Raw genomic sequence first — 27482 nt, forward strand, 5'->3', positions numbered from 1 at the left:
ATCACCAGTGCACCTGGTCAACCTAAAATCACAGTTACACTGGGAAGGCGAGCGTTTTCGAAGCTCGCTACAAAAAAATACGAGTGAGCTAAAAACAAAGCTATCTACTGCTACTACTGTAGCCCTTACAACAGATTGTTGGACAGCTCTAACAACAGAAAGTTACATTACTGTGACGTGCCACTACACTGACGAGAACTGGCAGCTAAAATCTGCAGTGCTGATTACGACGAACATGTCGGATAGACACACCGCTGACAGTTTAACTGACAAGCTCAATGATGTTGTGGAAACTTAGGCACTCTCCGGTCGCGTTACAGCATGTGTTCACTACAAAGCTAGAAACATTGTCCAAACATGGGCTCAATAATATTCTGTTTAGGCTCTCTATTTAATTTCTTCTTTTTTTTAAACATTTTTTTTAATGTCTAATGTTTCAAATTGAACTGAGCCAGTCCTTAATTTATTCCTTTTTTTTAAATGAAAGAATGTATTTTGTTATACCATAAAAATTTCCTCATGCATAATTACTTGAGCAATATATAATATAATACAATATAATTATCATAACATAATATATACTTTTTGAACAAAGTGTTTTAACTACACTGCTCAAAAAAATAAAGGGAACACTTAAATAACACAATGTAACTCCAAGTCATCCACACTTCGTGTTCAGATAGGAAGCAACACTGATTGTTAATCAATTTCAACTGCTCTTGTGCAAATGGAACAGACAACAGGTAGAAATGAGAGATTTTCAACTGATTTCAAAGATTTTTATTAATTGAGATCTAGGATGTGTTATTTTAATGTTCCCTTAATTTTTTTGAGCAGTATATTTAGCTGATATTTTTAAAAGCCCTATTGAAACACTGAAATTCAGGTGAAAAACCCCGCTTATCGATTAATCGAAAGTCGATCGATAAGATCAGTCAACTAACGATTAATGAATTAATCGATAATTTGCATCCCTATTTTGTACTAAACAGTTTAGTGCAAAAACAGATTATTCCTTCCGCCAAGCACATTGCTAGCCACGTTTGGCTTTGCGCTAAAGTTTGAGTTGACACAGCACTTTTCAGTGTTGCTGAACAGCATGGACACTTTCCATTTCTGACAGTGTGTTGCAAGAATACAGGCAGGGAAACCTTTAGGAAGCAAAGATACAGAGGAGGCAATTTAATCTGCCCTCAGTAGCTCCAAATCTCTTAATCTCTCTAATGCTCTTATGGGCAGTGCTACTGTAGCCCCGTCCATCAAATCAGAGCAGGAACCCACTTTCCTATATTATGATTCTGAAATTTATAAGAAACTGAAGTTGACACTCACAGGGAAACTTTCACAGTGGTAGTTGGCTGCACAGCTTTTTTAAAACAACACTACATTCAACTGAATATCCTGTGCTGTTCAACACAGGGAAATTTCTGGAAGGTGCCACACACACGCAGTAACTATTGAACACATGCAGGTGTAAGAGTCACCACATAACTATACACGCAGTGTCCGCAGTGTATAGTTCAGCCACCAGGAGCTGAGAATACTAGTGAATAAACTGCAAATAACAACAATATATAATGAACTGACTTCAGTATTAATCAGGAGGGAAGAGCAACCCTACTGGGCAATTATTATTGCTGGAGAAATGCCTGCACTCCCATTTCAGTGATTTAAGATGCCAAAAAACCCCACTGAATAGATATGCAGCTCTCCATTGCTGTACATAAGTTTTATCGGGATAACGTTGGCAGCCTTAGTGACGGACGTTTATCTACTGCCTACAGCTGTACTGGGAGGCTGGATTTCCTTTCTGGTCCTTTCAGATTTCAGTAAAAATGGTGGAATAAGTTTTACTTACTTGACCTTTGGTTTTTGATGAAGAAGAGCTTTAGTCTCTCTTTAAACGTGTTCTCGTTCACGTAGAACTCCACCTGCACCCTACAAGCAAACCAAACAGGGATGAAACCTTTTCTCATACTTTCCCATATTGACATGTTTTATTATTTTGAGATAATAAATATGACACCCCATAAAAAGTATGATATGAAACCATGTCAAATTTCAGTGTGAGCCAAAATCAGACAATACTGCAGGCCAAATAAGCAGGGAATCACAACAATCGTCAAGAATGAGAAAATAAATGGATAATAAAACAGCGTGTTTTATCCATCTGACCCTTACTGCTTTGCACAACCTCAAAGGTTGAAGTTGACACAGAGCACTTTGTTTTAATATCAATACAATATGCATATATTAGCATAATTCTATTTGTGAATTGGAATTGACATTTAGCAGCAAACAAACGCCTCCATGAGAGGAACTTTAGCAGACTTTAGCAGACTTACATGATAAAGTGCTTTGGGAACAAAACCCAAAGCACTTTATCATGTAAATCTGCTAAAGCCCAGAATGAGATGTGGACTCTACATGGTGGATATGCCTGAACTAACACTGCTGTCCTTTAATTACAACCAACCTAGACTTTGCCATGACATCACATGATTACAGACCCTTTTACGGATAAAAAAAACTGGGAAGTGGTTTGAAGTATATGGCCACACAGAGCCTTGACACTGTCCAAGATGAGGTGGATTATCACTGAGATTTAGACCTCCCTCAGGGTGTATCAGCATGAAGTGTTTCTTAAGAGCAGACAACAAACCCCTCACAGGGTGACTGCCTCTTGCTACAGTGTATAAATATTTCAAGTAAAATTTTGCCTTTGATCTATGCTCTACAACTAGCCCTCTGCTTTTCAGTGTTTTATTTATAAGTGCTATATCATTCTAGTAAGAGAAAAACATTGCTAACATACGTAAAATGAACAAGGTGTTAGCCAGAGATAAGGGTTGGTCTACCAGTTCTGTAGTAGAATGTAATCTATAAAATTCAGTGCAGTAATATATTCTGTGGTTTTATAAAACAGACGTGATGCATCAGTGTTAATCAACTAAGGCATATCTACAGTGCATTAAGTATACAATAAATGTTCGCTGGAATAAAATGTGAGAATATAAAATCAGTTCAGTTTTATACACCCATGATCACAAAATGAAAAGAATGAAGGGAATGTGCACAATACACGAAAATGAGTATCGGGTGTGATTGTCATTAGTGCACTCAGATTGTTTTGAAGTGCTCTCATTACCAGACTGTGTGTGCTATATGTGGGTGTGCATGCATTACTGTGGATCAGACTACTTCAAGACTCACGAGTGTAAGACTTGATGAACACAAGGTGAAAGGGTATAATTACAAGAACTGTAGACAGTAAAGAGTGAGAGAAGAGGTGGGGAGAGAGGAGGAAGGAATGGGAAAAGGGAGAGAGAGAGAGAGAGAGAGAGAGAGAGAGAAAGAGGGACATTGGGCGAGAGAGACAGACAGACAGACATTGGGAGAGAGAGAAAGATTGGGAAAGAGAGAGAGAGAGATTGGGAGAGAGAGAAAGATTGGGAAAGAGAGAGAGATTGGGAGAGAGAGAGAGACACTGGGAGAGAGAGAGACAGACAGACATTGGGAGAGAGAGAAATCCCAGGGCTTTTATTTTCCACTTCCTTACTTTTGTCGCTATGGTGATGGCTTTAAAGGCAGCCACTGGTAGGACATGTAGACATTCCTAAGCGGACAGATAGATCCAAAATATCCATCACCAACCATCACTTCAAGAACGCACACGATCACACAAGCTGTCACCCTGCTATTGCAGAACCACCCCAAACATGTCAACACGCAGAACTTTGTGCTCCAGCTGTCACAGCATCGTGAACAGCGAGACACTTCGTAGCGACAGCGGCTGGAGCGTCCAGCTGTCAACGTGACTGGAGGAGAGATCCCATCAGAAACACACCCGGCTTTGCCTCCGCAGGCCGGAAAAACCGTTTAGTCTCCCGCCATTAGGCCAGAGGAACACATGCTGCGTTTAGCTGGCTCTCCCTAAAAAGCTGCACGGTCTCAAAGACGACAGCTCCGTGTACGCCTTCACGCCACCCACGTCTGCCTGCCAGGCCTCAGCTAGACACACTCCGCCGGGGATATTCATAGGCAAGGGATTCTGGGAGATGTGAAACGCTCTCGTGTGACAGAGCCCCGCGCACAGCAGGATTACCACAGCAGGGGCCGCACCTCCACTGATGGATCGAGCACCACGAGGCTGCCTTCTAGTGGTGGAGGAGGAAGATCTGTTGTACCTCCAGCCACACGTGGTGTCTTCTTCAGCCTCCACCCCAACCCCACCCAGGGAGAAGCCCCTCCGCTGGTGTGGCCAATGTAATGCCACTCCTAGCTGCAAAAAACTCTCATGGCTCTGACTGCTCAGTCAGTACTGGGACATCTGTGTGTCAATATCATATCAATGTGCCATTCTTCCTTTATGCCTGTATCCTTTACACATTTATGTATACAGCAACTTAATGAACATTTTCTCTCATGTACTAATTTATCGTGCTGACTCATAATCTGTGAATCTGAATAATATGGTGCATATACAAGGCATACATATTATTATAATTGTAAGGCTATAATACCCCCCCCCCCCCCCCCCCCCACGCAAGCTGTTGACTCTACTGTGCATGTGTAAATGACAAAGATTCACAGCATTCATTCCAATACAAAATGTCTTTGAAATGAGAGGAGGCATGAGAAGTGGCTTTGCTTAACGAGCAGAAACAGAAGAAATATGTATCATAACTTGCAAATCAGTCTCATTATTCTGAGGTACAAAGAGATCAACATAACGTCTTATGCTAATATAGACGTTGACGAAAGACGAGGACGATATATCGTACAGCTCATGACCAATTACGCAGACACGATCTGAATTTGGCTCTGTACTCCATCACGTTGAATTTAAAACACAACAGAATATCTGTTTTATTCACAGATATTTACATGTACACTGGGCGAACCGCACTGGAAACAAAGTTGCTTTGACACAGGCCCCATAGATAAATTAACAAGTAATATAACCTTAAATAAAATTGCTTATCTTTGGTCATGCTTAATGTTTTTTTCTGAATCTTTTGCAGTCAGAGATTGTATGAAGACTGTAACCCACACCCACCCACACTGGGTACCTGCCCTGCTCATGCTGTGCTGGCTTGTGAATGGATCCATTTAGATAGATTGATAGATATAACGTTATTGATCCTGTGGGCAAAGAATCTGTAGCTTTATAGCAGTGCCATGGTGATGGGGGTGGCAGGGTGTCCTAGATGCTGAATCATGGATTCAAGAGCTTTGATCCATCAGTTTTGTTAGGAAGTATATGCTCATTGGTGCTCAGGTGAGGTGATTTAATGGGCCGATCGAGAATGTTCTACGGGTTTGGCCCTGCAGCAAGGTGAAGTGTCTGATAGGAGCGGAGCAGGTGAGGGGGCTTCTGGACCAATCACCATTCATCCTGCCACTGTCGCATCACCAGTCAAGCCAAGCAGCCAATCAGGCTCTCTATAACAAGCCGGGCCATTGATCTTCCCGCCTTACTCTTTCTGTCACTCACCACACAGTCACTCTTGGGTCCATTTCAGCAAACTGTAACCTGACCCAGTGGATCGGTTCTGAGGCCACGCTGGGGTGTTGTTTTTCTCTGTTGTAGTCTGTGATTTCTGCGTCAGTGTCGATGCAACCACATTCCACATCAGTAAATATTCGCCACTTTTTAAAGCCCGACATGGAATTTGTCCTTATTACTCAAAATGTGGTATTACCAAGATATCTTCATGCTCCTGCTACAGGCCAACATTCATAGAACAGTGTAGAGTGCATGAAATAACCTCTAGATTTGTACTTTTTTGTATACTGCCCCTCACTTTGATGTCATAGTTGACACTAATTGACCATATATTGCATATTCATTGAGGCTCCCACTGTGTAGAGTTGTCACTGTCTGCCCCTGACTCCTCCCTCGGGGCTCTGTGTGTGTGTGTGTGTGTGTGTGTGTGTGTGTGTGTGTGTGTGTGTGTGTGTGTGTGTTCATTTGTCGCACCTGTTGCTTGTCTCATTATTGTTATGTGTTGCACTTTGTTCCTCGTTTATGTTAGAGTATTTAAAGTTTGATTTTGTTCTGTCCCTGTCCCTGTGTGTCTGTCAAAGTCTAGCTCTTTTACATGTTGTTAGCAGCTATATGCGCTGTCTGAACAAACGTATTTGTTGTGAACCTCAACCCTTCATTACAGTAGTCAATGCCTGTTAGCTAGACCTAGTTAACTAGATGAAAATAAGATAGCTAGCTAATATTAGCTAGCCTCATAGCTTATATGTAAACATAATCAATATGTAATGAAATGCACAGATTATACTGCTCTAAATACATTCTTACAATATTAAAATGTTAAAACATTCTAATTTAACCACAGTAATTAGCTTCTATTTAAACACTGTTGACCAAGATCCCTAACAGCCTCTTTAAGGATTGACCAACTTGGGGCACCACTTGACACTGATGCTGTCAATCAAACCACTGGGGTCCACGCCCACACAGCAGAATGGTAAAAGGCCACAAATAAAAAACTAAATAAACTGTAAAGTAACTGGAATATATATATAACATTCTTGGTGTAAGTATTTACTTTTTACAGATTAAAAACAACAACAACTGTGCAGGGCCTCTCAGTCATGTTTATAATTAATGTTTTATCTCAAATCCAAAGAGTTGAAATACAGAACCAAAACTGCGGAAAACAAAATTGCCATGGTCCAGTTATCTTTTCCACTCTGGAGATAAATACATCCCACATTGCACAGAATTCAAAGCATGTAGCAATCTAGAGTAACACTGTTCTGGGTGACAGCTCTCAGATTGTATCAGTGACAGCAAAAAGCCATGGAGCTCACTGAAGCCACAACCTGTAACGGGCACAGAGTCCCTCAGATATGCAGCCACACAATAAGACGTACCATAACATAACATAAACAGCTATTCAGGATACACCACACACACACATCTATATACGAACATATAGAGGCTAAAGCCTGGAAAACAAGCCTTTATTTTCCATGCACACACACACACACACACACACACACACACACACACACACACACACACACACACACACACATGCGCGCGCGTGTTCCAGTTCAGTCCGTCTGATTAGGCATGATTTGAAGTGCACATTTACGTACCCAAGGCACAAACAAAGCACTCCAGTGCAACTCAGAAGCAGCAAATATCAAACAATTATATATCAATTGGTATAAAAACACTCAGGGCCAGTTGATTCCAGAGGGATTTATTTTTTGAAGACTGGGAAACAGCCTCATTATTACAGAGCCATTACACTCAAGACCACTGCCCTGGACATGGCGTAGCATCATGCTTGCTGAACTTACTGTGCGTTAGTGGAATCCATGCTGTACTCTTCTGAATACCTGAGAAGAACACACACACACACACACACACACACACACACACACAAGCATACACAAACACACACGCATACACACACATACACACAAGCATACACAAACAAACACGCATACACACACAGCAAACGGTTGACAAAGGTTATAGTTCCGAATCTGTGGAGAGACTGGCAGAGAGCAGGACCGGGTGTGGGGGATCTAATCTGGCCAGAGGTGTCAATTCCAAGTTCAGAAATAAAAGTCCTCACCAGGATTTTGCTCAGGCTTCCTGGATTGTGTTGATTGCACTAATTTACCTGGATTGCACTAATTAGAAAATCTAGCAAGCTTGAGCAAAATCCTGGTGAGGACTTTTACTTTCTGAACCTGGAATTGACACCTCTGATATCTGGCCACCCGCTGTTCTACAACACGTCACTATTCAAGCATTTGATTGCTTTGTGACATTTCACCATCCTGTTCCCGGTAAGAGACATGCAGGCCTTGGGTTATGAACCGCAGCAACCTGGAATGCAGACGCCGTTTGCGTTTGTAGCAGCTTTGAGCAGGACACTTTGAGCCTCGAGAATGGACGCGCATGGACGTGTACAAATGAGACGCACGGAGGACGGCGGAGGACGGCTGTTCAGCACGGGGAGACGCGATGCTGGATGGACAAGGTGAAGATGAGGTCAAAATGGAAGTCATGATGGGTGAAGATGGCATGATTCATCTGACACGAGATGGCAGGACTCAGCCAAGAGGCAAAGAAAGCCAGAAGCAAAGCTCGGCCGTGGAGATCTGGCCTGGCAGGCTTCAAGCGGCCGCCGTATGCTGCGGTTCCTTCCCTCTCTCACTCCCTGCAGGTGCAAACGCCCCTGGTGTGTGAACTGCGGCCGCATAAACAGCAGCTTCTAATAAACCCGACGCTATTAACGACTCCCTGGACGGGGCTGCATGAATATGGCCTCTGCCATCCGTGATGTGAACTGGTTCATTTGAGCTCTCAAACGGAATATTACCTGTAAATGTGCTGAGACTAGTTCACTACTGTCGATACAGTAAATATTTCCACCCATCTGTTCCAGGCATGCGAGGGGTTAATAATGCTGAAACCACAACACGGTGAATCAAAGTGGTTTCATGATTGTTACCAAACTGTGCCTGCCAAGATTGTTTAACAGGATCTGTGGCACCTGGCCTCATTGAATAAGTTCAAATATAGATCCTCCTTCAACTTAAAAGTACAGCCTACATACATTAATTTCAGATATATAAACAAAGCTTAAACTGACAGTCTCTATCTAATGAATGCCTCTAAGGACACCGTATGCGGGGAGAATCCACCCAGCAGTGGTGGATGGAGGTGGATCACTGTCACCTCTCTGAACGATGAAACATCTGTTATTACAGCACTTCTGGAGAGTCATGATAATAAAGAATTGGTACCATTTTCATGTTGGTTTTAATTACCGTGTGGGAACCTCAATGGAAAGCAATAAGTTCTGTGGAAAGCAATCTGAGGAAATGATTTAATATGCATCCTGTAATTGTTATGAAGAACCGAAGTGATTTACTAATAATGTTTGTCATCATTCCTTATGTCATTATTCTGGGCAGTCCGCAACAGTAAAATGACAAAAGCCACACTTTCACCCCCAATCCATTTCCCGGCAGGCTGTGGTGCCAGAGGTGAAAAAGTCTCACCCCCTGACCAGCGGACGACCTGAAACACTTCTGCTCACTTTCAGCTGTGCTTCAAAGCTATGCAGCTTTACGGCTGCAGTCAACCATTCCATGCAAAGCTCTCACAGTCAACCAATATATATTTTATGTTTATTGTTTATTGGTATTTATTCTCAGTTTTTTTGTATTGTCTCTAATATCATTGGCTCATTTTCCATCGTAGAGACTTGATACCTAACGTTCACTTAAAAACATATTTGCTGAAACTTCAACTTGGGTATCTCAAATCCACCATTTTCCAAACTTCCCCAACTGTAAATGTTAGAAGGCAGCATGTACACCCCAGTAAGGGTCTGTCTTTTAGATTTTATTCTACTACAATGGCAGAGTTCAGAGTTCAGCTTTGCAGGAAAACATAACAGCTTGCAAAACGTGAAGTCCTATAGCACCCCAGACTGGCAGACCCTGTTTATACTTATCTACGTTCCGAAAACAGATCCTAGGTCAGTGGTCCCCACTCCCAGACTGGAGTGACACCCATGTAGCTTTTTTGTGTTTGTTTTCCCTGCTCTAACACATCTGATTCAACACACAAAGGGCACGCTGATTATCCAGTGTGTTGAATCAGGTGTGTTCGGCAAAACACGAATCTCCACAGCACAGGGCTCCTCCAGGACTCGGACGCAGAGCAACTCCTACACCAGCGACCTCGAGATGCTTCGAGAGCACCAGTGCAGAACTGCGACATATCATCCGACTTCTCCTCTTTACCGTGCAGTGATTTGGAACCGGGACTCAGTGGTTATGTATAATATACACAGTTAAAAGATGCAATAAACACTCATGCTTACACAATAAAAAATCGCAGTGGAACCGATGGGTCTTAAAAAAAGTTTTCATTGAATCATGCTAAATGATTCAGGAGGCAGAATTGTGAATTATTAGAATGATCCTATGTACAACACCTTCACAAAACCATAAATGACTCCTTAAGAGTGTACACACCTGTGATGTTTGACCAGTGTGTTGTTCATGAGATTACTGAGGAACACATGTCACAGCAACAAAGTGCTGCAGGAACCCATACAGTATATTGCGACCGCATATATTTTCATAACAGCTCCAGGTGCTCCCGGGACCTCCTCTGATTAGACTAAAAGCCACTTACGGCCAAGAAGGAGTCAAGTTATGAAACAAGCTCTTAAGTCTATATGACTTGACTTTGGCCAAGACCACAATCAGCCAATCAAGACGGATCCGTGCAATAGCGTGCCCGACGTCTGGGTACAGATGCAGTTTGCCTGCGTGTCTGTGCGCGAGCACGTGAAAGTGTGTTGTGTTGGGGACAGGAAGTCACAACAATGCTTGCAGGGCTGAGCACATCTGGGGAAAATAAATCAGAATCTCACAGAACCCTATTGTGATGTCACAAAGAACTTCCTCCTCGCCCTCACTACGCTCTCTTTCGCTTTCACACAGACTTTTCTGAATTAAACTAATTAATTGGAACTGAGACCTGCATTTGGAAGCACAATTTACTTTTATAATGTTTTCACCCAAGTTAGTGTTAAGCACACCAGTGATGCCCTCTGGTCTACTATGTGACCATGCAGGTGCTCAACTCTCTTACACGTCCCATAAGAGCACGACATAACAGCGACCACTGCACATCCCTCTTGACCCCCCTGATGTGACCCCTGTGACCTGTAGCGCTCGTTGGGGATGTGCACCCCTGGACTGCATGTGACACTGTGTGTGACAGATGGGAATCAAACACATTTCCTAAGAAGATTATTTTTGAGGTCCACTCTTGTCGCATTGCCTTCCTGTTACACTTCAGGAAACCTGACTGCCTTTTTAAAAACAATGTACTGTATTTCCAGTAATGCACCTTCAAATTATAAAAATATCCGGTGTGAAGGAATGGAATCATGAACTTATAACTGAAAGTTACAGTCAACCAAGCACAGTTCAGTCTCAAGGGTGATTCGTTTGTACGGTCTTATTTGACCAGGCACTGGAGTCCAGCCAAGTTAAGGCAGAAATCTTAAACAGAGTATAGAAAGAGTACTGAAGGGCAAGGGAAACAATATTGGCCACATTGCCTTTTCGCTCTGTATTGAAGGAAAAATCCTGGTGCTCAGCAACTACACACAAAAGGTCAGGATTTCTTTAAATAACACTTATGAAAGAACGTGTCCTGTTTTCAGGAACCAAGGCACTCTGTCCCACATCTGTGGTCACTGCCCTGTGAAGCCATACGAGCCCATGAGAGAGTTTCAGGGAGCTTTCAGGGAGACGCGACTCAGATCCGTGCCCATAATGCAAAGTGCCCATGAACGTGCCAAAAGGCCTTTCACACCTTCATGAAAACATCAATATGCTGTAATGGTAGGCTTAAGGCATGGCAACAGTCTCCAACCACACGTGAAAATAGTGCACAATGTTAAATGGGAGTTCAGAGCAACATTCAGTTCTCCTCTTTTTTGGTAGGGCCTATCTGCTCCGTAGTGAATCGATGGTGTCTTAGTAGGTGCTGGATTGTTCGTTACTATGGTTACTGCAATAAACAACGATTCACCGAATCAGACCTGACAAAAATGACAACAGAAATCAGCATTATATTGTTTTGTTGCCCTCTACAATCTATCAGCCCTGTGTGTCTCATTCACTGACCCCCCCTCACAAACCCTCCTCACCTCCTCACTCACCCTCCTCACCTCCTCACTCACCCTCCTCACCCCTCACTCACCCTCCTCACCCTCCTCACTGACCATCACTCACCCTCCTTACCTCCTTACTCACCCTCCTCACTCACCCTCCTCACCCTCCTCACTCACCCTCCTCACCTCATCACTCACCCTCCTCACCCTCCTCACTCACCCTCCTCACCTCCTCACTCACCCTCCTCACCTCCTTCCTCACCCTCCTCACTCACCCCCTCACCTCCTCACTCACCCTCCTCACCTCATCACTCACCCTCCTCACCTCATCACTCACCCTCCTCACCTCCTCACTCACCCTCCTCACCTCATCACTCACCCTCCTCACCTCATCACTCACCCTCCTCACCCCCTCACCTCCTCACTCACCCTCCTCACCTCATCACTCACCCTCCTCACCTCATCACTCACCCTCCTCACCTCCTCACTCACCCTCCTCACCTCATCACTCACCCTCCTCACCCTCCTCACCTCCTCACTCACCCTCCTCACCCTCCTCACCTCCTCACTCACCCTCCTCACCTCCTCACTCACCCTCCTCACCTCATCACTCACCCTCCTCACCCCCTCACCTCCTCACTCACCCTCCTCACCTCCTCACTCACCCTCCTCACCTCCTCACTCACCCTCCTCACCTCATCACTCACCCTCCTCACCTCATCACTCACCCTCCTCACCTCCTCACTCACCCTCCTCACCTCATCACTCACCCTCCTCACCTCATCACTCACCCTCCTCACCCCCTCACCTCCTCACTCACCCTCCTCACCTCCTCACTCACCCTCCTCACCTCCTCACTCACCCTCCTCACCTCCTCACTCACCCTCCTCACCCCTCACTCACCTTCCTCACCCCTCACTCACCTTCCTCACCCCTCACTCACCCTCCTCACCCTTCTCACCCTCTTCACCCCCTCACTCATCCTCCTCACCCTCCTCACCCCCTCACTCACCCTCCTCACCCCCTCACTCACCCCCTCACTCACACTCACTCACCCTCCTCCATACACTGTGCAGATGGTTTTGCATTGCTTTGACCATTCCCTATAGTTCCTATATTCTCGCCTGATTGGTCGGCTGCATCCCCTACAAAACCACTGGTCATACTGCTTCACAGCGTGTGTGTGAACCTGCTTCCCACTATCACAAAACAAGGATTCCTTATGATCTTTGATATGCAGCCTCACCAAGACCTAAAAAAGCCCAAACACAGAGCTGACATTAAAAGTCTGAGGGAATTATTGATGTGGACTGGACAAAGGTTGTGTTACACCAGATTCACACATGTGGATTGCACGTTTGCCTTGTTAAAATGGCATTTTTATATCTAAAACAGTTTGATCGATGAAGTGTGTTCATCACATATAAAATATGTTTTTTATGTTCTGAATAGAACAAGTTTTATTTTTTACTTTATACACTTAAAAAAATTATTTTATTTGTAAGGAACAGCTGAACGGAGAAAAAAAAGAAACCCTGCTTGTACAACCTCTGAAGGCCATTTTTATGGCTCTTGCAAATAAGTGCAACTTATTAATTGTTTAAATGTTCTTTTACCCCTTACCCCTCCACTCTCACCCCCCAAAATGAGCAGACTGATACTGATCAAACTGATCAACAGGTCAATAGTTCTTAGAGGCCTCCTGCCTGGTGATTTCACCAGCTTCGTCTGTAGTATGGCTTTCTGTTCTTCTTTGTTGTGGTCAGTGATGTGGAGATCTGAAAGCCTGCACTGAGGTGGTCTGGGCATTAGCGCAGCCTGCGAGATGAAGCCCTGTTAGAGTTCCTGCACACAATTAACTTCAGACCAATACTTGAGAGAACTCACATACTTACAATGCCACACTGCAATGAACTCACTCCATGACCGTCTTGGATATGGCAAAGCCAAATGCTGCTGAATGCTGACAGTTAAACAAACCTTCGACATTAAATCTGTAATTAGTTGTCCTGGCAGGTGAATCCCCTGACAGCTAATGTTATATTACAAAAATGCAGCACGGTAGCTGTCACCAATGTGCGAGCACGTCGGTCCCTGACAGAGCAAAGGAAGGTAGTGTGGCAACTCAGATAAACTGGGCTCTACGCACTGAGAAGAGTGCATACATACTCAGTGTACATACTAAAACATGCAGGAAATCAGATTGGAAGCTGGGAAAACCAGATGAATCTAGTCATAAGAACATTTTCCCTACTATCTGTCAGGGATTACCTGCAGGATAATGCACTCACAACTGGGTTCTTCACTGAAGTGTGCCATGGTGATTAGCTTATTACACGTCCATCCTCTGTGCCAAACTCTGACTCAACTGACTTAACATGCAGCCTATATGAGGTCAATGGCAGAAGGTAACTGAATCAACTATCTCATGCCTCCTAAGCACTATGGGATTATAATATTTCTCCCACACTGGAAATGAATGCCAATAAAACCCAGTGAACCATCACCCTACGGTGCTGCTGGACGGGTCTGGGTGCTGGTAGGTTTGTGCAGTACTTTGCTGTGAGGATTGCTTATATATATCATATACTTTTTTCAGTTCAGTTTTTTAGAAAAACTTCTCTAAAAAAATCTAAATGCGTTTTCAGCTATGATTACATAACACATCACAACTTAAAAGTGTCTTCAAACAGCTGGTTGTCTAGCAGGACACGCTAGAGAAGCACACCGCAGTGAAAGTACTGCTGAACCCAGCACAGCGAGAGCGAGAAGCAGGGAACGTGAACTGTGGCAGTAACGCCAGTCAAGCTCGCCGTGCATTACGTAGCGTATTAAATGAATACATTCTGCACAGCATGTAAAATGACATAGAAAATTACTTTTCTGATAGCATTGTTTGAAAAACAGGACACGTGACTGCCCTCTGGGGTCGATGAGTTGCATTTAGTGATTACAAAACCATGACCACATAGAACAATATCTGAAAATGAAATGTGTAATGGGAAATCAAGTTAATAAAATATATTAATACATTATTTATGAATGACAAAGTGATTGTTGATGGAGAATTCTTTGACAGGCAAAAGGCTAAAGTGTCCTTTAGAGAAACTGTGTAATTGTCTCCAAGTATCTTATTTGACTGGCAAATAAAAACATCAGAACTGAAGCATTCGTGCGTCTTTTTTTTACATATACGTCATAACTTTAAAGCTACATTATTCATTCGGTCTGCAACTGTAACGCAAACGGGGCATCCTTGTAAAAAACAAATATAGACCTTTCCGTTTAAATTTGAAAGCGGTGCACTGCACGTCTGTTGAAAAGCCGCAGCACCTTTTTAGGAATAATACGTTGATCAGCGCTCGTCTGTGATTTGGCGTGAACTGGAACACAGAATGTTACCACTGTTGACGAAATATTTCACTCATGATCCTCCGATACACATTTGCTTTCGCCTTTATATTAGCTTGTAGAAAATAGCCAAAAATAGTCACACCACAAACGCATCGGTAAGATCATAATAAAGTCGCTCTATTCACGGCAACATGTCTTTAATACAATCGATTAATCGATTTACTGAGAGCCTGGGCATGCACTTTGTATATCCGATCCAATCTTAATAACGAACGGCGTAGGTTGATATTTTTGTAGTGATTTTAAATCGATCTACCGAGACCCTCGTACGGACTCATGGCGATACAAGCAGGTGCGTGTGGTGAGCGCAGTGAGCCTGGCGCGCACTGGAGGACACTGCAGCTCCAACACACGCTGGTGGAGACGGGACTGCGGTACCTTTGGCCAGCATCGCTCCCAACAGAACCCATCGTTTGGACTGGCATCGCCGAACTGAGCCAAGTCTGGTCTGTGGATTTCCTCGTCTCGGTCTTCACGTCCGGGTCGATCTCGGACGGTGACTCTGTCCGCTTGGCACCTGCCATTCCCCCGGTGTCCAAGTTGTCGCCAGCTGAGAATTAACAGGGCTGCAGTCCCACCTGTCAACGCGCACGCATGATGCACTTGCTACCATGAGCAACACATGAGGAGTGAACACATTTGCGGAAAGAGCAATGCTTATTTCTCGTTGCTTTATTCAGCCAGGAAGCCCAGCGCGACTGGGGGAGGTGAACAGACCCATGGGTTGATACTGAAGCGCTTGTTGTGTTAGCTCAATTTGCTCTGTGCAAGGCGCTTACTGCGCAAGACCCGTTCCCGAGGGAAGCCTCAAGACCATTTGCTCTAAATATTTCATTAATTGATTTTTTAAAAAGGTGTCTTGTGCTCTTATATTGTCCAGTATGATATTAGAATATTATATCATCACCAATAAACGCAGTAAAGTCTGTATTAAAAATTGTTTTTTCAATGAGCTGCATAAAGGTTTTTTGTCTCATGCTCTAATAACCTGCATGTTTGGGCAAAGGGCTGAAGGGTCTGGCTTCTGATTTCATAAAGCAGACACCTGGCTCAGAGTTTTGACACTGCATTTGCAGAAAAAAAGTACACAAAAATATACACTTCAAGTATTTTAATGTGTACTTTATTTGCAGGTGTAAATGCCCGATACAAGTATATTTCATACATGATAAACGCGTCAGGGACAGTTAAGTAATATTTTTCCCATTATATATGGATACATTATCTCAGACTGTGGCCCCACGATCGGGCTCAGAGAAGCCGAGGGCCTCGTGTGTGTCAAAATTTTAGGAAATTAAATCGTGTAAGACTGTAATCATCTGACAGGCTGAGAAGCAGCAGTGAGGCTTGTTTTCCCCAAAGATAAAAGAAAACTTATGGTTATGTAGTGAGTTCTTGATTAGTGCAGAGCAGGCAGACCACAGCCCCACACCACACGAGCAACACGGAGAGCCCACATCCTAGCAATTCATCATTCAAGCTTTAAACATTATATAATCAGTGGGGATTTTCTTTCAGTCTAAGATGAAGATTTAAACTAAGTGTATGTGATTTATGTGAGCGCCTAGCTAACAATACAGAAGCATGCTCCCATCAATTATGGTCTTTATTTATTATTATGTAACAAATACTTACACCAACAAAACCATAAAAAGAATGTAAGTAAAATAAACAAGATGTATTGTGTTGTGCAGTTACGCTACTCTTGAAACTCATTCATAAGAGTACGCATGGTGGTAAACAGCGTCAATAATCAGTCAATATCTGCATTTCTCAAGACGTGTGACCGTAGCTGTTACGTAACTGATGAAGTGAACTAAGAAGACCTCGGATTCAGTCGGAAGACTACAACAGTGCCCCCTTGTGGCAAACACGACAATTACGCCTCAGGCTAAAACCCCCTTGCAAAGCTCCTTCTGCTGTCAGTCGGAAAGAACTGCTGTAGTTTACACTGTGAATAGAAAATAATGTGTACGTGTGTGCTCCTTTTAGTCCGTATCAGTAGAGTTTGAAGATGACGTCTGCAAATATGAATTAATATGCATATGAATTAATTTTACTTAGACTAATTAATTTTAATTAATTAATGACATTAACTGGCAAAAAAGTACAATTTAGGAACAATTTGGAGTGTGCATACAATGATAACACATTTTCAACCACTCAAATGTCATTCATCTATTTATCTAAGTATACCTAATTAATCCAAGTGGTTTTTAAAGCTACATGAATTGAATAAACTTAACGCTAACCACTCCCTGCATATGCTAATGAAATCCACATCAGCACCACACCAAACAGCCGAAACACCCAAAACTCCGCATCTCACATCAGCTGTGGGCGGTCACGAGGAAAGCGCGGTCACGCTTCACTTCTCCGCTGGAAACGGCAGATGGAAGTGGAGAGTCGCGGTGGGACTCTGCTGTCGCTCCGTATTATAACTTCGGCTTAGCTTAGCAGTCTCACGGCACCGAGCGCAGCCAGCCGCGTCGCCGGCAGACACCGGCTTTAGACGCGCGGGTAAGGACGTCGGCAGAGGCTCCGGGCAGACACGGCGGTTCCTCTGTCAAGGGTGCGCCATTCTGTCGTGGCCGTCTAGGCTGCGCTCTAACCTTCAATATAGGAGCGTCGCTGGTTATGTGGCCAAACAGATCTGGGTTCGTTTACCAAAATCATCGTAGTGTTAAGATAAATTGTATATTACTTTATTTTAAATAAAGGGTATATTACTTGCTCTTAAAGGTTATCTTTGTCCAAGCTTCTGGAAAACCCATCGCTAATCTTTACTGATATGACTTACTAATCTAGGAGTGTCTAAGCAGCCGTTAAAACTGGCGCCCATAATAATTTAAACTCACCCTTGAGATCAAACCTTAAAATGGCAACATAATCATCACGCGTTATTATGCATGATTAATATGCAAATGAGAAGTCAAGGAAGCCGTGTATTCTTTTATTGGGACTACACGGAAAGCCATGTAATACACGCAGAACTTGACTCTCAAAAGTGATTTACATATTGAACATACCGATGTCAGAATCCTTGTCAGAACCTTTCAAGCTTTATATGTAAAGCCTAAATAAATGTCACTCTTTCCAGCGTACCTAGCACCACCAAAGTCCTTGCAAAACATCAAACAGCAGGGGACAGTACTGTCACTGTGGGTCTATGGCCCAACTACCCACGCGTGGTAAGAGTCATTGCAGACACTGGAAACTTGATTAAAGTGAACGGTTACAAAAAAACCGTTAGGGTATTATGCACTGTGTCCACACAGCAAGAAGACAGGCCAAAATGAATATTTATTTCAACATTGAGTGCGGATCAACGCTAAATTTACTCAATAACTCACAGCAAAGATTTGATCAGAACCCCAAATCCAAGAAACCGTTTTTTTAAAGAAGCTCTGGTGCACATGGCGAAGAGGAGAACGAACACGCGCGTGATTGCAACTAAGTATTTTGCGTGGAATTGCTTAGCAATTAGAGAAATGATCACGCGACCCTAAAATACCCGCGTGATGTCTCCGCCAAGATGCCGCCGTTTTCCACGTTTATGAGCGCGAGAGACTGGGCATGCATGCTGAATACCCGTCTACCCCTTGAGTATAAATGGATTTGAAATTTGATCATGTAAGAAGGAATGATAATTCTCTGTTTTTATCCTTCCCATCACGACATACAGCACACACGCTCTCATTCTAGTTCTTAACTTCGGGGGTGCTAATACGTTTTGCACCTTCTGATTAACATGTAGCCCTTTAAGAATTAGAGCTGAAATAAACTGCTTATATCCAGACCAATATGGTCTTAAATGGGGGTGTTCGGCAGAAAATCATTGAAATGCGGTTCCACAAGGAATCTAAGCAAATGTAAATTATATGTAAATGCCTTTGGACCAAAAACATCAGCCAATTACTTCTAATAGACCCTGGTGTATTCAGCCACAAACACTTACAGTATTACAAATACCATTTAAGGGCAAAGGGGGATAGTATTCATAAGATTTCCATGGAGACTTGCTTTGATACTGTTCAGTCTAATTAGAGGGCTGAATCTCCACCTGCACTATTCTGCTCTCTCCCATCTAACCCCAGGACACCATTTCTTCACACTGTGCCGAGCTCTGTGACGCGCACACACACACACACACACACACACACACACACACACACACACACACACACACACACACACACAATATCTTTCTCTCTGCCTTCATTAAGCAGCTTATTACACTCGGCAGCCGAGACTTCAACAATGTCAGCTAATTTAATTGTCAAGGCAGGGCTTGATTTGAAATGCTTGAAGGCTGATTTGCAAAGAAATTTCATGTGGAGAGAGTCGTCAAGTCATACGAGTAACAAAGAGCACAACATTAAAAGGCACCATTCAAAGTTGCCCCAGTGGTACAAAAATCCTAAACCTGCTCCTGAAGGCTTTAAACGAGGTGAGATTATAGTTCTTACATACCGTCATTGAGTTACAGTGAGTTAAAACGATAGTTATCAGCCACCTATGGTGATAATGGCAGGCATATCCAAGACATAGTCAGTTTTTCAATCTTCCAATAGTGCCCAAAGACAATTAAGACCGATTTGCAGGAAGGCAGCGTAAGACGGATCTGTTTTTGAAGAGATGGGACTAGCAGCGTGATGCTAAGCATCGATAGATTCATTTAAATCCATGTTACACAATCTTGCCACAGCCAGTGGCTCTGCAGCAGATGGATTTTCTTTCATTTTCTCTTTTTTTCCTGACAGCAGGCATCTCCACTCACCCACTCACTGTACAGTACATCAGTGACTAATCTGGCCTTTAGTCTAGACTGCAGTGGATGACGAGCACCCGAAAGTGGCCCAGCGCGGCTAACAGACCACTCAGCCCCCGTCAGCAATCACACGCTTTCAGGCAGGCGCATTAAACACCTCCCGGCTCACACAGGCAGGAGAGGACATGTAAACACCTCCTGGTTCACACAGATCTAGAACACCTTTCAACTAACACATGCAGGAGATGAGATCTAGAACACCTCTCAACTCACACATGCAGGAGATGAGATCTAGAACACCTCTCAACTCACACATGCAGGAGATAAGATCGAGAACACCTCTCAAGTCACACATGCAGAAGATGAGATCTAGAACACCTCTCAACTCACACATGCAGGAGATGAGATCTAGAATACCTCTCAACTCACACATGCAGGAGATAAGATCGAGAACACCTCTCAAGTCACACATGCAGGAGATGAGATCTAGAACACCTCTCAACTCACACATGCAGGAGATAAGATCGAGAACACCTCTCAAGTCACACATGCAGGAGATGAGATCTAGAACACCTCTCAACTCACACATGCAGGAGATGAGATCTAGAACACCTCTCAACTCACACATGCAGGAGATAAGATCAAGAACACCTCTCAACTCACACATGCAGGAGATGAGATTGAGAACACGTCTCAACTCACTGAGGCAGGAGATTAGATCTAAAATACATCTCAACTCACACATGCAGGAGATGAGATCTAGAACACAACTTACTGTTGTGGAGATTACATTGAAACACCTCCTGACTCATGCATGCAGCAGATAAGATCAAAACACCTCCCAGCTCACACAGACAGGACCTGAGATCTGAAAACCTCTCAACAAATACAGCTTGAGCTCAAGGACCAGACACCTCTCATCTCCACCTAGCTAAACATAACCAAACACCTCCAGACTCAAGGAAGATGGGCAAAAACAAACACACACGCATACATTAGTATAACAAGAGTGAACAAACACCAACAGAGCAATGCTGATGTTTTAGGTCACATGACAAATACTGCCAAATCCATACAGTCATGTGACCTTTATGTGACTGTGATTTTAACCAGTCATAAGAACAAGGTTCACTGATTTTCAGGGATAAGCAACTCCTGATAAATACAATCATATGGATAATGAAAATAAACACAACAGCAGATCTTAAAAACAGCAACATGATTATCCAGTTGATTTGTCTGCTGCTCTGAGGCTTTGTGATGGTTCAAACACCCAGAACACATCCTGTAGGTTCATGCTCCTTCTGATGGGCACGGCTGCTGGACGCAGCAGTCTAACATCTCCATACATTCACAGCATCCAACATCAGCCATTGCGAAAACTCCTCCCAGTTCACAAAGTTTTGCATCTTATAGATTTACTTTCTAGATGTTTGTTTTTTTGGAGAAACTTTTCAGTTTCTCCACAATATAACATTTGAATATATGGCATTTGCGCTATTTTATTCTGAAAGTTGCATGCACATTTTTTTACAATTTCCTATACATCTGTTAACTGTAATCTTAATGTGAACTGTAACTCTTAGCTGTTAACTTCAACCTTAATAAGAGCATAGAATGCCCTGAACAAAAAAAAACCTTTCATGTTAGATCTTTCCTATGGAGTTTCTGTTATGCATTTGGTGTGTTTCAAATATTGTGCACAAGATAAATATGGACACTTTTATGTAAATAGAGATTTCTACAATTTGATGGAATAATGTCACACTGACATTTTTAATAATGTATAAACATCTCAAAGCTGCTCATATAATGGACCATGTTTCATGAGCAATTTTCTCTTTCTGCTTATCAGCTGTGTGGCTCTCCAACTACCATGCATATAAACACTGACACACACACACACACACACACACACACACACACACACACACACACACACACACACACACACACACACACATACATGCACATACACGTCCACGCACATACTCTCGCACACACACCTACACACACATTCACACGCATCACAATGGTACACAGACCTTATATAAATGGAGTGAGAACAAGAGAGAGCAAAAGATCGCAAGAGAGATGGAAAGACCTCGAACTTCATGTCCTTGGAACATGGCCTTGGAGATAATCACAGTGCACAAACTGCACTCACACCCTCCCTGCCATATAAATACACACTCCAAGTCAGGCATCCCCCACCTCTTTAACTCTCTCTCTCTCTCTCTCTCTCTCTCTCTCTCACACACACAAACACACACACGCCCCTTGGCATCATGGCAGTAGCATTTGGAGATTCCAACTCCACCCAGTGAAGGATGAAGCATCTAAACTGTACACACATGAAACTTACTTCAGTGAAAAGTTGTTAAATACTGCAAAAAATGGTTCAATATTGTAAGAAAAAATCTGTTAAATATTACTCTTCCAATATCTTTTCATAAACTGATAAAATAGTCACAATAACCAATCGGAGTCACACTACTGCTGAACTATTGATAACTGCATAAACCCAACCCCCACCCTCCCGACTGGTCATCCCCTGCTTGGGCTCTGATGCAGAACCTCCCCCTCAATATCACCCACACCTGTGTGTTGTTAACTACGTCTTGACAACCTGTATATGGTTTATGTCTTTCCCTCTCTTGCTTGTGCTTTATTAGAAATACATGGTTCCTTCATTTCCTCCATTCAGTGTTCCGGATTTTCCTTATGAGACCTTGCTAGCTAACTTTCTGTTTTGGTATATATATTTGCATAAAACAACTTTGTGTTTGTCTAACCTATTTGTTTTGACCCTGATTCTTATAAATGTCCTTTCATCCTTACGTCCAGCTTCTTCTTGCTTCCATTGCAATGCAAAAGACACACACACACACACACACACACACACACACACACACACACACACACACACACACACACACACACACACACACACACACATACACACACACACACACACACACGCTCACACACACACAAACACAAACACAAACAAGCACGCACACACATAGCCGACACATCATTATACAAACATATTGTCATTCACTCGACTTCACATTCATCAAGGGGATCGCTCTAAATGTGTCCGTGCACGTCACGCTGCACTAATCTAAAGCACGGAAGTATCACACATCATTCCAGGTCTCCCTTCACCTCTCTCAGACACCGTCCTGCCTGTGCACAGATTTAAAATGGCCCATTTCTCTGGAGAGAATACCTAACCCCTCTGTCTCCTGGAGTTCCCTTTCTAGGTCACGTCGGCAAGACTAAGTAAGACAAAGCGTGTTATTTATGCAGCAGAGCAGTGATATCTGTGGGCTTCTTCTAAACTCCACTGACAGCAGCATCGTACATGTGACTGCGGCCATGTGAGACACACAGCAGTGGATGTTTCACCCTATTAGTACCTACCGTCAACCACACTGATTGGTGGTCAGAGAAAGAGCTCATAAATATCATAAACAGCACATGTTCTGTGTAAGCCATGTATTGAAGTAATATAACTGTGTCAGCGGCTGTTTATGGGGGCACAGACATAAGTTTGTGTTGGACAGTTTTGTCCTTATCAACATGAAATCTCGAGTACTTAAGTAATTTTTTTTTCAGTTCAGGTAGTTAACGTAGTCCAGGCAAATACCTAGCTAATAAAGTGAGTGGAACTGGGTCTGGATGGTTCAGGAATATTCAGATTTTGATGTTGATGATTTATATGTTATAAAAAAATGAATTTTGTATTGTAAGGATTTATAGCAGACCACTGCTCAGCCATAACAGTGATACTGAGAATCTTTATGTATAACGGACAAACTTTTCACAGCTTACGTTTCAAAGCTATGTGACATCAACCACCTAAACATACATCAAAGAAGACCAATCCAAATGAAAGTTGGGAGATGACACAGCAAAACATCGCAAATCCCAAATGCTGGTTTGAATTCAAACTTTTCTCATTGTTTTTAAACCATAATCATATGCAACAGCTTTGAGCCATTTAAATAAGACAGAAATGCTTCAGTGCCTCTTTTCAATTCTATGGCCTTGAATCCTTCACAAAGGATTGAGTCATTTACCAAAGTCACTCTAGGTACATACGAATGCTGTTCTATTCAGCTTTACCGCCTTTCAACCTCTTTCCTGCTCCCTTCCTCTCTAACAGAAACACACATTTCAGCACCAGGGCGGTAGACAGCTCCCTCAGTCTGCACTCCTTGCACAATGGTCATATTGAACATTTTGAGCACCATTGTACTGTAGCTATTAAGAATGCACACACTAAAACTGCATTAAAAGACAGTCAATTTAACTGCACAAGACCCCCAGCTCTTTTACGAGGGCACTGGATACTGGTAACAAAACCAATATCCTTATGTAAGGACGCTACCATTTTCACAAACTACTTCCTGTTCGGAGATGTTCCTTTATTTCATTAGTAACCAGATCCACAAGACAACACAGTCCAGGTCTTCCGAGAGCTCGGCTGTGGTTCAACACAGTGGCTTATGCACGCCATCAATTTTGATTACCTTTTTGTCCTATGAAGAGATTTGTAAATGTTGCGATTCTTTGCACGCACACGTTTTGTTGACATGTTAACAAAAATGCTACAAAAGCTTACAATGTATGTCACACGTGGAATCCACCTAAAGCATAACAGCAGGATATGCGTAAAAGCAGCTAGGTGCATAACTCCCACCCAGCATTAAGCTTTCTAAGCACCCTTGACCCATGAAGCACTAACTTTAACAAAACCTCCCCCGAGCAGAACCAGAACGCTTCACGCCCTTTACCTGTCGTCGTTCTGGAAGGACTGATCTCCCAGCAGCAGGTCTCGGAAGCGGTACCGTGGGGGTAAGGGTGGCACCTCGGAGTCCACTTCGGTCATCCTCAGTGCTGAGCTGTCCAGTATAACCCCGCTGCTGCCCGCGCTGTTCTTCTGTGCCGTCTCCGCAGATAGCCTGGGGGTCAAACCGTGGGGGGACGACAGTGGGACGATTACACATGAGCGCACAGTACGATTCTGGAGCCGCAGTGTTCGGGAGGCATTCACGGGCCGGGAGAAACCGATCAGAGATTGTGCACGAAAACAGCATGTGGGGTGTGTGTGTGTGTGTGTTCCAGCTCAACAATGGGTAATGGTTGACAGTGACATACTGGGCGTGGCATTCACACCAACCTTACTACTGATCCATGATCACTGCCATTGTGTTGCGTGACGGCCTCATCAAGGAAGGTGTTGGAGAAGCGTACACTCAATCATGCATTAACCACAACACAGACGTCGACGTGAGGCCCATTAAGAGCCTGATGAAAGTACCTGTCAGCAGGGCTGGGGGAGAGACGTGTTGTAATCATACTCGCCTCTGTGCCACGGCAGGAGGAGGAAAACACAACGGTTAGAATTAGCAACACAGTGCCTGTCCATGAAAACACAGGTCGTGCCGACTAACTGCTACATTGGAGAAGGAATAATATGGGGTTATGGTGTGAGATTGGAGCAGAGACTCGTCGAGTTCCTGGCTTCTCACGCAGCCGGTTGAGGTGTCAGGTCGCAGAGTTGCAAATCCATTTTCCTCCCTCAAGTGGAACTGTGTTGATAGAGCAGCGAGTGACGTGCCCTAATTTCCATAACTGTTTATTCAAGAAGAGGGGTGGGTATCTCCTGTAAGTGCATCCACGCAGGATGTCTGGTTCTTTCTCAATGTTTCTTTAGAGAGACTTTTAAGGACCACCTGTCTCTCTGATAAGCAAATGTCTTTTTTTAGAGCATCTTTAATAAGCCGTTTACAAGTAATTGACCTAAACCACACCCCAAGCCTAAAGGTTTAAATCTATCAGCCAATTTATAGTGTTATGTTGCCACAACTGTGACACTGTGACGCAGCAGCTGGATCATCTAGAATGTTCTCTTCATGTTTTCCCATACATCCCCTCAGGTGTGTGTGACCGTGCATGAACTGCACAGAGCTATTACTCTGTAAATCAGGGAGGGGTTGTGTAGGGTAACTTTAATGGCAAAGGAGTAAAAAAGGTGTATTGAAAAACACTGTGTATTTGCTCTGAAGCTAGACATGGAAAATAGCAAGAATGAAAAATGAAAATGAAAGAATGAAAGTAAAATCCATGCATATATGAAATGTTTGAACAACACCTACATGATGATGAAATTTTGAACATGTGCCATGAACGTAGAAAGTCTGCAATATCACATATATTACAGCATGACGTCGGTGTGTCAACAAAACAAACATGTTTCTGAACTTTAAACCAGAAATTATTTTGCAAAGACACTAAGTAAATAAAAAAGAATTAGGAACCCGACTGGGACGTCGTTAGAACGAAATAAAAAGGGAGTGCCCAAAATCATATAAACAAAATTTAATTCTGATCTCGTAATCGCTTTCTGGAAGTCCCTAATCCCCCCGTTGTTAAACAAATGTGATCCAATATTCACAATGAGTTGATTGGCCATTCATGGACGGTTTCGCAATATAAATCTACATCTGTGGTTAGATTCGGCAAGAGAACGAAAATCTCATAGTTTAGACTTTAGACAATTCTAAGAAGATTTTTTTTTACCGTTTTACAGTCTAGTGAAAGAACATTAAGAAGATATACTTGACAAAAAACGAGGGTTATTTCACACTGTTCACTTCACTGTTTAATATTTATAACATTGTTTTTGAAGACACACTTTGTCCTGCTTACACGGAAAGAATTACTGTAGCTGATCCTACTGCCCTACTGATGTGTAAGTATTTAATGTTTTACCTGGTTGTGACTGAGCGCGCGGTCCCATCATTGTAAAAGTGCGTCCTGCTGGCGAACCAAGCGCTCATTTTCCACGAAAGCTCGCGGCAAGCTGTCCGAGGACTTTGATGGTGAGGTCCTCTCCGTAGCTCCGTATTCCATAGACAGTTGCATTAAAGGGCTGCGTGGTCCAGATTGGAGACCCTAGGGAAGCCAACCGCTTGGCATAATGTCTTCAGCATCTTCTCCTGTTTTCTTCTTCAAGCAACGAGTGGGCTGTGCATTCAGATTACGATTATACGGCGATGTATATAAACGATTTTAAAGCTATGTTTTTCTTCCTTTTATAAAATCTTGAAGAAGTTCGCATTCTGAAATTTGCGCAAGCATCTAATACCTCAGATGCTGTCGAAGACCTGTCACTCGTTAGAAAAAAGAAAAACCTCGTAAAATGCAACGTAACGTAAAATGATTGTTACAGCGCAACCCAAGATGGTCTTTTGGCGTCCTCTCTGCGCGGTAAAAGACGCTGTCACCTCTGTATGAGTGAGGTAGAGCCGAGTCCTCGTCCTCCAAACCTAGAGCTCACACTCAAACCCTAGAGCGCCATCTCCTGGACCACCTGAAGACGCTCGGTACCTACGTGACCTTACAGAAAGTCCAGTATCGATGATGCACCAGGAATCCTGTCAGTCAGTAATACTAAAAGGTTAGACCATTTTTTTATTCAGCCATAACTCGTTGTCTACCATTACTCTGATATATTATTTTCAATAATTTCCAAAGGTGCATTCATCTTGAACATTAAAAAAAAGATTTCATTTCAATTTCACCTCCGTGAC

General features: G+C 43.2%; 1 protein-coding gene across 18 annotated transcripts in view; it reads right to left on the minus strand.

Annotated features, from left to right (window-relative positions):
- The window catches only part of kcnt1b (potassium sodium-activated channel subfamily T member 1b), a 52443-nt gene extending 25187 nt beyond the window's left edge, over window positions 1-27256 (minus strand). For 4 of the 18 annotated variants that reach the window (XM_076997755.1, XM_076997759.1, XM_076997757.1 and 1 more), the window contains exons 1-4: window positions 26662-27252; window positions 25208-25253; window positions 24681-24848; window positions 1859-1938 (exon numbers count right to left, since the gene is read on the minus strand). In XM_076997755.1, the coding sequence (XP_076853870.1) occupies window positions 1859-1938; window positions 24681-24848; window positions 25208-25253; window positions 26662-26692 (325 nt within the window). In that variant the 5' untranslated portion in view covers window positions 26693-27252. Of the gene's footprint in view, window positions 1-1858; window positions 1939-7329; window positions 7369-15482; window positions 15862-24680; window positions 24849-25207; window positions 25254-26661 lie in introns of those variants that run through there. The other 14 variants (XR_013129614.1, XM_076997768.1, XM_076997769.1 and 11 more) reach the window with 10 other exon arrangements.
- Window positions 27257-27482: the final 226 nt, after the last annotated feature.

This window comes from Brachyhypopomus gauderio, chromosome 3, assembly GCF_052324685.1.
Source record: "Brachyhypopomus gauderio isolate BG-103 chromosome 3, BGAUD_0.2, whole genome shotgun sequence".
Taxonomy (NCBI): domain Eukaryota; kingdom Metazoa; phylum Chordata; class Actinopteri; order Gymnotiformes; family Hypopomidae; genus Brachyhypopomus; species Brachyhypopomus gauderio.